This window comes from Rhamphochromis longiceps, linkage group LG12, assembly GCF_057381845.1.
Source record: "Rhamphochromis longiceps isolate RC_006_pf linkage group LG12, R_longiceps_female_GT1.1, whole genome shotgun sequence".
In the NCBI taxonomy this organism is placed as follows: Eukaryota; Metazoa; Chordata; class Actinopteri; order Cichliformes; family Cichlidae; genus Rhamphochromis; species Rhamphochromis longiceps.
Genome location: NC_140568.1, coordinates 1278377 through 1294384, shown reverse-complemented (window position 1 = coordinate 1294384; position 16008 = coordinate 1278377). Strand labels below are relative to the sequence as shown.

At 45.0% G+C, this 16008-nt stretch overlaps 2 protein-coding genes across 5 annotated transcripts in view; one reads left to right on the top strand and one right to left on the bottom strand.

The window, feature by feature from the left end:
• apba1a (amyloid beta (A4) precursor protein-binding, family A, member 1a) overlaps positions 1-16008 on the bottom strand; it is a 220984-nt gene that overhangs the window by 186941 nt on the left and 18035 nt on the right. The gene's annotated exons all lie outside the window — the stretch shown is intronic.
• On the top strand, positions 4115-11304 carry ube2l3b (ubiquitin-conjugating enzyme E2L 3b). Of its 2 annotated transcripts, none has more exons than XM_085424276.1 (4): positions 4115-4209; positions 5931-6026; positions 6109-6295; positions 9959-11304. In XM_085424276.1, exons 1-4 carry the CDS (start codon positions 4183-4185, stop codon positions 10111-10113), a joined length of 465 nt encoding a protein of 154 aa, XP_085280402.1. In that variant the 5' UTR covers positions 4115-4182; the 3' UTR covers positions 10114-11304. The 2 variants fall into 2 exon arrangements, with proteins under 2 accessions (XP_085280402.1, XP_085280403.1); XM_085424277.1 differs by lacking the exon at positions 4115-4209 and adding an exon at positions 4936-4956.

Below are 16008 nucleotides of genomic sequence, written 5' to 3'. Positions count from 1 at the left end.
ACCTACCAATAGAAAGAAAAAGATAATGTGCATATTTCCACGAGAGAAATCCCACGCCTGGACCGTCATTGACTGCTGCCATGATTCTAGCCTACGTCACAGCGTCATCTGCGCCTTTTACATCCAACACAAAAACTGCAGTCGTGGTGCTTTCGATTGTACTCAGAACTCGGAAATTCTGCCTTCTGAATAGGAAGATGTAGGTAACACCAGACTGCAGATGAGCTGCATACAGGGCTGGACTGGGACAGAAAATTGTCCTGGGCATTTTGACTAGAGACCGGCCCACCATTATAGGAAAAATCATAAAGCCTTTGAATGAAAATAAACACTGTTGTGACAGTGATGTACACTGTTCTGATGGTATATATGCATCAATCTATCAATCGTTTGTTGTAAGATTCAGATAATTATTTTTTAAAAGCTAGACATTTTAAATGAGAATAAGAAAGAAAAGTATTTCTTTGTGCCCCCCTTTCCCTGTTAATGCCCTACATGCCCCCCTGGCAACACTTTGCTAGACCCGCCCCTGCACAGTTACCAGCTGTCAGCTGCTTAGAAAAGGATCCTGGTGTTATTTGTCTCTCAGAAACAGTTCATAACTTCAACTCATCCATGTCACCTAAAAGGTAAACCTGTTTCTCCATCACAGCTCTGATGATTCAGTAAGGACATCTCCTGGTTTCATCTTCATGTTTCCCTCTCACCAGATAACCAAACCATATCATGACCAGCAGCTTTACAGCTGTGGCTCCAGCAAACATCAGCTGATACTAGAAATTAATATTAAATAAATTCTAACAACAGCTGATCAAGCTGAAACGTGCTGCTGCTGGTTTCCTCTTTCGGCGCAAAGTGGGCGATAAACAAACAAGAGAGCTGATCAGCTGATCATTGATCAGTTTCATGATTGAAGTAGAAACAGGAGAATGAGAGGAGAGGCAGCTGTGCAGCGTAAACACAGAATAACTCCAGCTTTGTGTCTTTTTCATTGCAGCTGAATTACGGGACAAACTGTTCCTTTTCACTTCAATAAGAAACGCGTAATATTTTCTCTGAATACCAGACGGGACGGTTGGCAACTCTAATAACTTATGAACAAAATAAAGTTCAACATCATTAACTTCATAGCACCACCCAGCTGTATAGAAACTCCGTCATGCTAGCTAACACGCAGTACGGAAAAAGTCAGAATAACGAAAATAAACTCCAACTAAACTTGGTTTATATCTGACCCAGAGAGACTGCAGGTCATAACTTCTTACCTGAAGTTCAGTTCACACTTGGACCGGCGGCCGCCTCGGGTCCCTTTTCCTTCATCCACCTGCTGGCCTCCACCACTTGCTAATGTTACTGAATCTGTGGAAGCTCCGTGATAGCCACCACACGAAGTAACGAGTAACGACCCTATCTAAATCCCAGTAACGAGTAACGCGTTCCTGATTTTGGCATAATAACTAGTTACCGTGCTCGTTACCACAATAATAACGTAGTTACTGTAACGCGTTACTTAATAACGCGTTAGTCCCAACACTGCAGAATAGTGGCACAAAAATAATGCCATAACAGTGCGGTTCACTTTACAGCAGCTACAAGGAAACTCACAGTGAAGCCTGTCACGACAAGCAAGAGTCTGAAAACTGCTGTTGTTTAACATGTGTTAGGAAATGGTCCCACAGCACGTGTCAAATCCTCGCTAATTTATATAGATAAGAGAGTGAGACCAAGCTCTTTAAGGCCACCGAAGCAGCATGTACCACCGAGCTGATGGGTCCCACTATGGGCCCCGGGGACAGACTGGGTACAGCCTGCCGTGGGTACAGCCTGCCGTGGGTACAGCCTGCCGTGGGTATTGCTGCCGTGTCAAATGTGGCGCATTGCTATGGAACTAAATTAGGATCAAAAGCTTTGTTCATCTGGAAAAGTGTTTTCCATCTCTTTTTGACATTTAAAAATTAAAACAAACAAGCAGATGAATTATTTTGAATAAAGTATCCTTTGTCTGTTTTCTGTTGTTGTTTTTTACAGCTGCAATTTTTTCTTCTTCTTTTTTATCAGTTTCAGATCTTTTGGCCATGATTTTGTGTTGTGGGCGTGTATCAAGGGCGCGGCGTAGAGTAACGAGTGACAGCTGGAGCAGCGTTGGATGGTAGTGCTGGAGGACGACTTTGGAAATCAAGAGGAAGCGAGTGAAGGCAGAGGCAAGGATGCAATGGTAGGAAATGAAGAGTAAAGGATGCTGCACAGATTTCAGGGAGAGGTTGAGACAGGCTCCGAGTGGCAGCAAACATGACTGGAACAGTACAGCTATAGGCTGAAGGAACCTGTCATGAAGGTGATGGGTGTGTCCTACAGAGGAAAGAGGACAACGAGACTTGGTGGAGGGATGAGGAAGTGCAGGAAAATATTAAAAGGAGATTACCAAAGAGACTGGCAAATAAAAAGTGGGACCGGAGGTGCAAAATACAGACAGGAGTACTGGGAAACTAGGCATACAGGAAAGACAGACGTGGAAAAGGAAAAGCCTTAGTGAGTTGTATGTGAAGGAGGGAAAGAACAGTGCTGAGTGGCTACACGCTGACAGATGGAGCTGGAAAGGAGCTGGAGATAATCAGGGACAGGAATGGAGATGTGGTAACAGGTGATGGGAGTGTGCAGAAAACGAGAGATTGAGGAGCACAGATGGACAGTGGGTGAGTCAGGAAGTGACTTAGAAAGGAGGAGGAGTGGAAAGGCAGCTGGTCCAGGTGCCATACCTGTGGAGGTATGGAGATGTCTGAGAGGGAGCAGTGGACTTCTCAGTAGGCTTACAGCAAAGCAGTAAGAAGAGAATCACAACATCGTTTCAACCTGTTGACCAAATAATAAAGCAATCTTTGATGATTTTCCACCTAACGTGCACATTTGCAGACACTCTTCTTCCTGTCATCCTCAGTCCTATGTTGATGCAAGTGTTCAGGTATTTCTGACTGTTCCAGGTTTCATGTCTGTAGTTTTCCCAGTTTAGGGAAAGAAAGGGGTTTGTCTTTTGGTTAATGTTTTGCTATCGGCCATAATGAACGACACACATTTGTCAAAATCTAGTTTTGCGTCTGGTCGTCTGTGTTTGGGTCGCCATGATCACTCCACACGCTGTGGCACTGCAGACGATCAACATAATCTATGTTATAAGAGCAGGTTTGTGGTCCACACACACTGAGTAGTTCTATAAAATCATCATGAGTGAAACAGAAGCTTCCCTGGTGTGTATCATCTTTCACTACGTGTCAGATCTTGTCCTGTTCTTAGCTCTGTCTCTTTCTCACCCTCTCTGTCCTGCTCTCTCAGTGCTGTCACAGCAAAGTGTAACAGTGAAACAGAATTTACAACCACATAAATGCCATCAGACTAAAGTTAATTAATAATTTCTAATAACACAGTGTACACATGTTTATAAATGAGACGGTGCAGTCTGAATATTCAAACTGAAGGTGGACTACCGCTTTTCAATGTTCAGGTACAAGGATGACCTGCAGAGCTACATCATCCTATACTGAGAGAGACGACGGTCATTGTACAGCAGGGTGGTGCAGCACATACATGTGTGCAGCAGTGGGGGGGGGGGGGGGTTACATCAGAAACGTGCTCTGAGCCGTACTTGTTTGCAGTGCTGATGGACAGATTCACACATGTTTGTAGCTTTAGAACGAAAGTGCAGGGCGAACATGGATTTGCACGTGATATTAAAGTAGAAACATGAACTCAAATAAAACTTTATTGTTGAAAGTGTTGCACAAGCACATGGAACCTTTTTGCTCTGTGCCATCCACACGACTGTTGCATGAGCCAATTACAACAGACTGACAGCAGAGCTGAGGGTTAACCAAGCCGACTCATACAGGTGTAACTCATCATGCGTTTTCAGGGGTCTACATGCGAACACCTGCATTAATACTAACAAATAAAGCGGAAGCAGACACAGCTGGGTTCAGGCTCAGGTCTCCCCCCGCGGCTCCGGCTCACAGCCCAACATGTTTGTAACATACATAATTACAGATATCCCGCATTTAAACACGTCGCTTCCTGGCGTGGACATGTCGGCATGTTCACAAACAGGCGGATGTCCAACCTGATCAGCCTCAGCGCAGGAACAGACCCATATTCCCAGCGCGGTGAATTCTGGGAACACACAGTAGTTTCAAGATGGCGGCGAGCAGGAGGCTGGCCAAGGTAAATCCGTCGTTGCCGTTCTTTTTGATCGTTTCTAATGTTTAAGGACGTATTGACGGTTAGTGGAAGCGTCCGTCCTTTGGCTCGTGTTCACGTTACAGAGTATATTTGCATTAAGTGACCGTCAGTGTCCAGCTGTAGCTGTAGCTCAACAGAAACAAGAGGTCAGCATTGACCACCTAGCCGACCAAATATTAACGTTAGGCAACTAAGCAGTCCCAAATCAGGCCGGAGGATCTACAGGGATCCTGCCCGGGGCTGCCAAAAACCTCATTCAAGTCTCTTATCTACAGTTTGAACGTCAGAAACTCTTGAGTTGTGTGACCGAGGGAGTCAATCCGGCAGCGGGCAGCCCGAGATCGTGTCAATTTCCACGGCATAAGACGTTTGCTAATCAGCTAAGTTGCTATCCCCAGGTCTCAGCTAGCTACACTTCAACTTAATCAGACTTTGAAGTTCGCCATTAGGAAGTGGGTGTGAACTACAGCGCAGCGTTACACTTCCAGTAATGCGGCCTGAAGGCGACACACACTAAATGCTGCTTTCGTTTTGTGTAGTGGTCGTAGCATATTGCGTAAGGTCTGCGTTAACCTACGTTTGTTTCCCCGTGATTATCGTTTCCGCCTTTAAACGTACACTGCGCTGAATGAGGCGGTTACAGGAGGCTGTATGTTTGAAGTTTACCCGGAGTAACAACGCTGAAAGCACGCGGAGCAGAGCTGGCCTGGAACCGGCTCACTGATGCAGGTGGAGTTATTCAGTGCGGACATGCAGATTAACATTGACAGGATTTCATTCACGTGAAACAAACGTCGGTGCTGTTGGACCGTAAACCGGTCACACGCTGTTTATTAATCACAATCACTTTACCCTAAAAACGTGTTAGACACGTTTACACCGTCGAGCTGTGCAACAAAAACCTGCCACAGATGGAACCACGAGGCTGGCTGTAAGTGCCACTCAGGGGGTTTCAGCTAATAGCTAACATAATCTAACGTAAGTCAAACTGGTGACAGAACCAGTAACCTGATGGCAAACTAGGAGGTCCACTGTGGTGCTGCTGGATGCAGGTTGTAGTTCACTTTCACTGTTGGCTGCTGCACTGAAATGAAAGAGAAACGCTCCTGTTGGCTGGAAGGCTTGAGTTTGTTTAGCATGTGATGAATTAGGATTAAGTGCAACGCTGCTACTTTATGCAATGAAATAGTTGCAATCCAAGCAGTTTAGAGCTTAACAGGTCACTGGACACATACTGTGAATAAAACATGTAGCGCTGAGCACATCCTCAGATCTACCATATACAACACTTCTCTACAAAGCTGAGATGTTGCAGTTGGTTTGTCATTTGTTTTAAGTGACATGTTTCATTGTATAGCAGCTTTAATTTTCTTTACCTGAAAACACTGGAGGTGGTGCTGTTTAGTACTGGGGACCTCTGAGGTGGATAACAGGAACCAAACCAACATCAGCTTGTTGTTTCTTTGCTCCTACTTTCTGCTTAGACTTCACATCAACATTCAGGAAAGAACGTGTAAATAATTTCAGCGCAGTTTAAAACCTGGTGTGTAGTTTGGAGGCTGCGTCTTCCTGCTACGCTGTCCTAAACTGGTGGTGTCATTTGGGTGGTGCATCCTTCCACTCTGTAAAATCATACATGTTTTATTTTTCTTGTATTGACTGTAATAACCTTTCTAATATCAACTGTGTGCTCGTTCTTTCAGGAACTTGATGAGATTCGCAAGTCTGGAATGAAAAACTTCAGAAACATTCAAGTTGAGGAATCAAACTTACTGGCATGGCAAGGGCTGATTGTTCCTGTAAGCTGCTGTTCCTTCTTTGGCTGGTCTGAGATACGTAGGCCCGAGGTTCCCCTTACTAACCTTATTGGTTCCCTTTCAGGACAACCCTCCTTATGACAAAGGTGCATTCAGGATTGAAATCATTTTCCCCACCGAGTACCCTTTCAAGCCTCCCAAGATCACATTCAAGACAAAGATCTACCACCCCAACATTGATGAGAAGGGCCAGGTGTGCTTGCCTGTGATCAGTGCAGAGAACTGGAAGCCTGCCACCAAAACTGACCAAGGTTGGTGCTGAAGTCTTACACAGGGCTGCTCGATGTGAGTCGCAGCGAGCTGGAGAGCTGCACATCTTTTGATTTTTGTCTGACGTGATGATTGCAGGAAAAAAAAAGTCCGTGTCCAAAATAAAACGTTGTCCTGTTTCAGTAACTGTCCGTCTGTCGGGCTCAGAGCATTTTCACATAGAGCTCCGTGTGACGAACAGAGCAGAAAGCGTGTTTTATGCACACGCATGGTTGTGTGATCAAAACACAGTGTTTAGTATGTTTTGTATTTATTGAACAGCACAGCTATAGTAACAGGAAGCTGTGACGATTCTGTGACTCAGTAAAGCGTCACATCGTTTAGACGGCTGTGTGTTTTTATATCGCTGCTACTGCAGCTGCTAACCTGTTTGTTTTATCAGCGAAGCAGGAGACACAGAGATGACTCCTACTCACGGTTTAGGGAACATTTATTCCCTAAATCTTAAACATTGAGTGTTATTTCAGTTTGAAAGAAACAAAGAGAAACCTGCGGAGTTTATCACAAAGTGTACGTGAAAAACAAGAATGAACTCAGCACCGACTCAGTTTTCAGGGTTGTCCCTCAGGTGGTAGGACCTGCTGCCAGACAGCTTTTAGTACCTGGTGACGGTTTCAAGCGAACAGAGTCGGGCAGAAAGTGTGATGTCAGCAGACAACAATCAACCCCACCAGTGTTTGTGAAACATGGAGGGAAACAGCTGCACATAAACCAACACTGTGGTCCAACGATGGGTGCAGGTGCAGCTATAATCCTCAGTCTGCTCCATTGTTTGGGCCACCTTGCTATAACAACCCATCATCATTGGGGTGGTGCTCAGTTGTCATGGAAACAGAGTGGAGACGAGGTGCTAGTGTGAACGAGGGAGATCTGTGGTCAGTTTCCACAGTGCTCGTGGGTATAAATGTCGTTATAATTTGGGTCCTTTAATGATTTCTTTGAACCGGTTTCTTTCAGGGTGGAGTGACTGTGCAGCGAGCACGTTTAACCACTTTAGAAACAAGTTTGGATTGATTTTGTCTGATCCACACTGCGACTGAAAGCAAACTGCCCCTCAGTGAGTGGGGCTTGGCCTTTAGCATAGTTCTGGCAGGATATTTGACCACCGTTCTGGGCACAGTGGGTAGAGTTCATTCCAGTTGGTTTGGTGTCATGGAGCCATCTCTGTAACCCTAACCTCAGTCTACAAACTCTTCAGTAGGGTTAATGTTGGGCTTTTAAGAGCATCCCAGGAGCTCAGTGCAGCCGTTTCTAAATGACTGCAGATTCTGGGATCACCAGTTTCAACAGTTGGACATAAGTGCCAGTTATTTGGATGTGTTAGCACTTTGCTGAGGTGTAGGAGAGGACACGTTAACCTGCAGCTGCCCACGTGGAGAAAAGTCAGCGTCAGATCAGACGTTTGAGTTGACAGACGGATTTAAAATTGTGCATCCAATTCTTTCTTTTTTTAAAAGTCCTTAAACTTGTGCCGTACAGTCGCTTCACCCTGGAAGAGTTACTGTGAGCGTCTGTAAACTTTTGGCCTTTCATTATAGATCAGGTTATAATGGTTTCTACTGTCAAACACATCGTTACATACGTCACACTGCAGGGTTTCATCTCACTGGTTAATCTTTAATCTGACAGTTTTAATTCAATAGTTTAAATGTTTCCCCATAAGCTGAGCTTCAGTCTGCTGACGTGGAAGAGCATCTGTCCTCTCAACAAACACCATACATGCAACCACGCAGCTGAAATGGGGGTTAACCTCTACTGTGCACGAGAGATGGCACCATACCACTTTTTTATGTCCGTACCGATATCATAAATTTGGATATCTGCTGATACCGATATGACTCCGATATAGTGTTTTTTAATCAATAAAACTGTTTTTTAATATCTTGCTGCATTTTGTATAAGTTCATACTCAAGTTTAAATAAACAACAACACTAAAGCTATTCTGTTACTCCTGTATGTAAAAAAACACACTGCACCCAAAATATTTCATAGTTCAGCAAAACTGATCAATCTAATAAACTTAAACCTGCTCCATCCTCCTACTCTGGTATTTTAAAGAGTACTTAGCAGAAATCTTAAGCAACCTAACTAATAGGGCTGCAAACTCCCAACAAAAGAAAATAGTGAACCCCCACCCTCCACCTCATGATGCTTAATCGATGTAATCAACTTTAATTTGATGCAGTGTGAAAAAAAAAAAAAAAAATTGCACAGAAATAAATTATTTTTCAAGAATAAAAATAGATTCAACATCTTTCTTCAACAGAACTGCACAGATGGAAAAAGTACTATAGCTTACTAGGGTATATTAGACTTAACAGTTACTATATACAGTAATGGACTTCTATACATTTACATCAGATTAAAACTTTGGGTGTAAGATTCAGATAATTATTAAAAGCTCAACATTTTAAATGAGAATAAGAAAGAAAAGTATGTCTTTGTGCCCCCTTTTCCCTGTCCATGCCCTATCGGCCCCCCTGGCTAAACTTTGCTAGATCCGCCCCTGCACAGTTACCAGCGTCAGCTACGTAGAAAAAGATCCTCGAGTAGAAAGTAACATTAAATAAATTCTAACAACAGCTGATCAAGCTTAAACGTGCTGCTGCTGTTCAGCCGCTGGTTTCCTCTTTCTGGTGCAAAGTGGGCCAAAAACAAACAAGAGATGATCAGCTGATCATTGATCAGTTTAATGATTGAAGCAGCAGCAGGAGAGGGAGGGAGAGGCAGTCGCTCCATATATCGGTTGTTAAGCTTAACGTGGGAATGCTTTACAAACATTCAGAGATGGACTTACACACTTGCTTTACTTCTCTCTGGGAAAACTTCCTCTGAGTTTGGTAGCGAGGCTACAAACACACAGCCGCTCTATCACGTCACCACGCTGCTCCGACGTGCTACGGTTATGAGCAGAGTTACGGCGTGTCGCAAGTTTTGTGAGGCGCTTTTGTTATTTAATGGATCGATTACATTTTTTTAAAATTTCTCTCCGATATCCGATCCAGTAATTTACGGTCAGATACGTAATATCGGATCGGTCCATCTCTACTGTGCACATGACTTATTGCAGCAACGTCATTGGTTAATCAGTTCCCAGTTGCCCTCTGTAGTGTTTCAGAACGGTCCCATGGATTTATCAGTGAACTTACATGATGTGTGCACGTTTCAGAAGAACGACACGACTGTGCTGATCAGGTCTATCAGGGCACGCTGGGTTTGTGTTTGTGGATTCACTGAGCGCGTCTCCTAAACGTCCACACACAACAAACAGTTTTATTTAAACAATCACAACAACATTAAGCTGAAGCTGCTTCCCACTGTCAGTGTGTGTTACCTACAGTCATACAACATGTGTTTGCATGATGTGAGACTGACGAAGAGAAGGTTGGACTTTCTCATGACACAAACTCATGAGTTCACTCTGACTCTAAAGACTTATCTAAGTGCACAAGCTGCAGACTGTTTTGTTTTTATTACTTTTTAGAAATGTTTTCTATTTCTTTGCTTTACATGATGATAGTTGTGAAAAGCTGTAAGTCACAGCACACTGCAGCCTCCTGACAAACAAACTGCTGTGACAGTGGAGGCTGTGGCCTGTTAGGAAGCATTTTGTGTCTGACTCGATCTCCTTCGTGTCTTTCAGTAATTCAGTCCCTCATCGCGCTGGTGAACGACCCCCAGCCCGAGCATCCCCTGAGGGCCGACCTAGCAGAAGAATACTCAAAAGACCGTAAAAAATTCTTGAAGAACGCAGAAGAATTTACAAAGAAACACGGAGAAAAGCGGCCAATGGACTGATCACGTCACGAGCGCGTAGCCCTCTGTCTGCCTCCCTCCCCAGCCCCCTTCTGTTTCACGTGTCCGACCAAATACTGATCTTCCTCTGCCCTCCCCGCTCCGTCCCCCACCAGCAGCTCGCCACCTCCTCGGCCCCCCCCCGTTTCACATAGCGCTCCTTTAAACGGCCCTGGAGCTGCCCCGCTGAGGCCAGGCAGCGACAGCCAAGCAGGACTCTCTGTGGATCAGACCGCTTTCTCTCTCTCGTCCTCGTCGCCGTAGATCTGCAGACCATTTCTAACTTTCTACTCTTTCTTAAAGTGAAAAATGGAAAAAAGAAATGCTAAGGGAACATGTGTTAATTTTCTTTGGGCTTTTTTGGCTTTTCCTCAGTAGAAACAGCTCCTGTTTTAAATGGATCTCACTTAGACATGATTGGTCATAAATATTTGATTCTTTTATTTTGAAAAGCAGAAGACGAGTGTGTTTGTTTTTGGTTTTGTTGGTTTTCATTTGGCCCATCTTGTGTAACATTTTAAGCTGAAACACATGAAGTAGTGAAATGAGAGTTGCCGTAGCTCAGGCCGATGTTTGGCTGCAGAAATGCACCGTACTCTGTGGAACATCTCACATCTCCTCCCCCAGAGTCTGTAACAGTTGACAATGTTAGGCCGTACATGAGTCGAGTTATTGTAGAAATGCCAGAGATGACTTCCGAGTGTTAAAGATTTTCAAACACTAAAAACATGCAGCTGAAAACTTCTGCATCACAGATGGTTAGCCATTCACCCGCCCTCCTCAACAGCCATTGGCTCCCAAACGTCTTTTTTTTGATTGACACTTGTGTATAAAATCTGCAAGAATGTGTTGGATTGATTTGAATTTCCATGCATGTCCCCTTTCCTCCTGCTGGGTGCCCAGTATAACCATGTTTAGAACCAGGAACCTGTAGTACACTGAGACATACTCACATAGTCCCAGCTGGGAGGGGCCTAACTTATCAAGCTGGGGGAAGGAGACGCTAAGCTTGAAGCTTGGATCAGCTCCTGGAGATCGTCCAAGAAACGGTAACCTAGAAGGCAGCTGGGAGAGGGCTGGCCGTCCAGGGATGTGCCGGGACATGGAAAGGGACTGCAGCGGCCAAACGACACCATGTAACAGCTATTTGATCTGCTCCCAATATTGTTTCATAATAAAGATGATGGCTTACCATTTGGCCTCCATGTTTTCCTGGTGCTGTGGGGATGTTGTGTTGGGACTCGATCCAGTGCTGCTTACAGAGGGACAGATTCACTCCACTTCCAGCATAAACTGGGATTTGGTGTTTAAAAAAACACACCACAGGTATTTAGAGAGCGCAGCGAGGGGAAGAACAGGCTAACAGAGATAACACACCGCGTCAGTCCAGGGCTGCAGAGAGCTCCCTGCTGTTGGCCTGAAGAAAAGCAAAGTTATAACATTCAAACTATCAAATCTCTGTTCACACCAACGGACCCTTTATCTACAGCTCGGTGAATAATGGAGGCCCACAGTAGTTCTGACAGCAGCTAAACTCCATGCTATAAGCACATACAGATAAAATTGTGCCATACAATAGTAATGGTAGCATCTACCAACACATTAGATTTAGATGGTGAAAACATATGAAAGACTAGGGGACTCTTAGCTGGGCAATATCTGCCATTTGAGCCAATATGAGAATAAAGCTGTTTTATGGCATATTAACTGTAATGGTTGTTGGGTCTGCGCTTCCACAGGCCGCTGGTTTAGAGACTTATTCCCATTAAGGAAGCAAGACGAACAGCGATTTTACTTGCGCAAGGGAGGATCTCAGAGCAGCCCTTCTGCCCTCGTTCAGACCACTTCCACCCCGGCCTCCGCTTGCTGCCTTTCATTGAAAACAGTTACAGTACACACAGCACCACCCATTGTAAACCCCCCTATGGTTATAAAAGATAAGGTACTGTGTGTGTGTGTGTGTGCACGTGTAAGCATGCGTGTGTATGCATGTATGTGCGACCATCTGTATGTGTGTGTTTGGGGTTGTGTTTCTGTGACCTGCTGCCCACAAAAAGGTCATAAAGGCAGGAAGTTTACTAACCTCATAGGACCTGTCGTCCACACGTGTGGACATCACATTTTGGGTTAATTAGACCAAAATACTAAATTTTGCTCTGCAAGGGCCTGATGTCCACTGACGAGGACGTTATGCTGCTGCTGTTCTATCGAAATTCTAAACACATCTTCATATGTGGCTCTCGTTTTTCTCAGAAACCAAAATCAGGTAAAAAAATAAATAAATCGGGTAATTCTTTGTTTTTACATTCACCAGGTCCCAATCAGCCCAAATATCAAAGAGAAATTAAAAATGCTGCTGTGGAAGAGTTCAGGTCTCAGGAGGCTAAAGAAAACAGAAGCCTCACATAGGATGTGCCTGTAATAAACACTACAGCCTCCCCACCGCTCAACAGGCTGCGGACGGCGTCAGAAACAAAAGAATGTCTTTGATCATACAGTTTGAACTAACACAAATTTAACTAACACAATGACAACATTTAACAATTTGACTCCAACAATGGTCAAGTTGGATAAATATATTCAAACCATGACACGGTCCATTCAATGACTCTGGGTATTCAAACAGTGGAGATTTAGTGCAAATGACAATGAACTCAGCATTTCATGGCTAACATGACTTTATTTGGGCCTGAGACTAGTTTTTGTCTCCGTGCAGCAGACGTTATACATGTAAGGATTACTGCTTCTACTACAGGCAGCTCCAGGCTTTGAGATGTCCAGTAAGCAGGTCACAGTCACAATCGATGACCTGAAACTTTGATTGGATGCAAATGAAGGCGTGAAGCTGCCCTCGACAGTGCACCGCCTGCTGCACCTCACCTCTGTGCAGGTGGGGTGGCTGCAGCTCAATGGGCACAGCAGGTCTGCTAACTGGACAGTTGGTGTTTTGATCCCTGGCTGCTCCAGTCTGCAAGCCAACATATTAACCTCGTGTTGTTCCCCGACGCATCAATCAGAGTGTGAATGTTAGAAAGAACTTAAGCACAGTAAAAAGTCATTGAATGGGCGAATGAGGCGCGTTGCAGTAAGGCAGAGAAGAAAAGTGCTGTATAAGAACCAGTCCAGAGTATTATGGGCTCATGTTGGGCCATCAGGCCAGCCTCATGTCTGTTTTTGAGTGACTGATCAGAGACATCCACACAGCGACCTGCTGGAGGTCATTTTGTGCTCCTCCTCTTCTTCCTTACAAATACCAGTCCTGCTGATGGGTTCAGGACCCTTTGCAGGTCTGCCCACCTCTTCCTGAGACTGTGCTTGGGGACACAGTTGGACTTCCTCTACAGCGTCTGTAGGGACATGCTGGTCTTAGCCAAATGTAAAACTTGAAAGCACAGTACTCAGCTTCTTCACTGCTCGGGCTGACAGAGACGGCAATGTGAGCAATGAGGAAAAAGGTGGTGCAGTCCAGAACATGTTCCTGTGACTGTCTCACCTGACAATGAACTGAGCGTTTCACACGTTATTTACTGGGAGAACTCTCGTCTGCTGTATTGATCAGTGTTTACTCATCACCACCAGCTGGTGGAGGCAGCAGCCTTACACTCAGCTGACCTACAGTGTAAACACTCAGAAGTGGGATTCATGTTTGAGCAGACGGAGGGTGTCTGCTCCTCTCCAAGGCCGGCCCGTCGGCCTGCAGTGCTCTGCTGTCAGTGTGCAGAGGAGGTGCTACAACCGGTCTGTGGCTTCCTCGTGTTGGTTTGTGAGCCAGACGCAAAAGAGAGCAAAGTTACACCTTACAAAGAGCTGAAGCCAAACAGTGTTCATGAAAGTGTGTGCTACATCCAGTGTCTGTGCTTGTCATGGTTTATGTTTTCACAGTGAACTCTGCTATCACTCCATCAGTAATGGGGGACATTTAAAAGCTGACGTGTAAACCTACGCACACAGATCAGTATTTAAGGTTTGAATACTGAGAAAACCTTTGCTGGTGCCTAATGCGTCAGGAGTATGGGAACAGTTAAGACACACTTTCTTTAAACGCAGCATCTCTGTGGCTAAAAACTGGTCCACCCCAAGGATCGGGTCCCCCGACACAAACAGAGTAGTGTAGTGCACGCTGTTAAGAGCCAGGAGGACTGCTATGAGAATGGTACTCGTGGCCAGGGATGGGTACCGGTGTCCGGTGCCATCATGGCACCGGTTCTGACATAAACGGTAGTAACCAGACCGAAAAGCAGCGCACATTTCGGTGCTTTATTTCGGTGCTTTTTTTTCCTGAGATGTCATACACTTTAGATTCTAGCCAATCATTTTACGTTTCCGAGGATAGTAGGCGGGGCCAGGTACGTACGTTCTTTTAGAGCAGAGCTACAGATTAAAAATGTCCAAGGCGAAGCGGTCAAAGTCTGGCTGTACTTCACAGCAAAAGATGCAAACTCAGCAGCAACAAGTGCTTTAAGCTGATACTGTGATACTGTCAAAGGAGGTAACACCTCAAATCTGATGAAACACCTGGCGACGCATAGCGTTTTTTTTAAAAGCCGAGAAATGCGCCGTATTTGATAGCTTGCTGCGAGACCTCACACCGAGCACATCTACTGCGGGTGTGGTGCCTGTTATCGGACCCGGAGTTAGCAACATCCCCCAAGAACCCGAAGAGGAGCGTCCTGGCCCCTAGCCCTGCCAGTGTAGCAGAAATGATGAGGATGATGATGCAGCAGCAGCCGTTCTTCTCTGCGTGAGTAGCTTCATGTTGTTCGTGTGTAATTTACGTTGAGTAGGCTAACCACGTTATTACATTAATGCATGTAAGGTGAACTAGCAAACATCATCATAGCTACATGCGGCTGTCTTCTTGTTTGATGGCAGATGCTCCCTTCACCCTGGCCAAAAAGGCTAAAATGACCAAAGAAAAAGTGGAAAACAGTTAAACATGAGAGGTTTTTGGACAAAGTTTGTGTTTTTTCCATTGTTTAAGCACTGCTTCCAGCCAAGAGTGATACCATATATGCCCTATAGTTGCAGAAAAGGCTAACATTGTTATCTTTTTACAAAAAACAGCTGAACATGAGAGGTTTTTGGACCAATTTTGTGTTCTCCATTCTTTAAGCACCGGTTTGAGCACCGTTTGAGCACCGGCACAGTTTCAAAAGTACCGGTTTGGCACCGGTATCGGATAAAACCTAAACGATACCCATCCCTACTCGTGGCCATTGATCATTGATCAGTGTTGTTAATCAGTGATCATGACTGTTTGCCTATTAATGATCAACAAACTGACCTCACAGCCCTTTGTTCCTTCACTGGGCTGGTTTCAGTCATCGTGCAAATGTCCTGTTTATAAGATTGGAAACCTGCAGTCAGCTGAGACTGAAGACGTCACCTGATGATGATGATGATGAAACGTTTCTCCCACTGGAAACTTCCAGATGAACACAATCAGCCTTTAGGATCAGCTGTCACTCCTTGCTCTGCTCGGGCCCAACAGCCACCAGTCGCTCACACCATGCACTTCCAGTGACTCTGCCAACTATCCAGCAGTATGTGGGCTGTAAAACACAGGACAATACAACTCTGGACACACAGGTGACAGAGCCACGGGGGAGACAGAACAATGCTGTAAGCCCTGATTACATCAGTCCCAGGGTCCTGAGATCTCTGAGGCCCAGCCTTCATCCTTCAGCATCTCTTCAATTCAATTCAATTCAATTCAGTTTTATTTATATAGCGCCAAATCACAACAAAAGTCGACTCAAGGCGCTTCATAGATACAGAGAAAAAAAACCAACAATCATATGACCCCCTATGAGCAGCACTTTGGCGACAGTGGGAAGGAAAAACTCCCTTTTAACAGGAAGAAACCTCCAGCAGAACCAGGCTCAGGGAGGGGCGGGG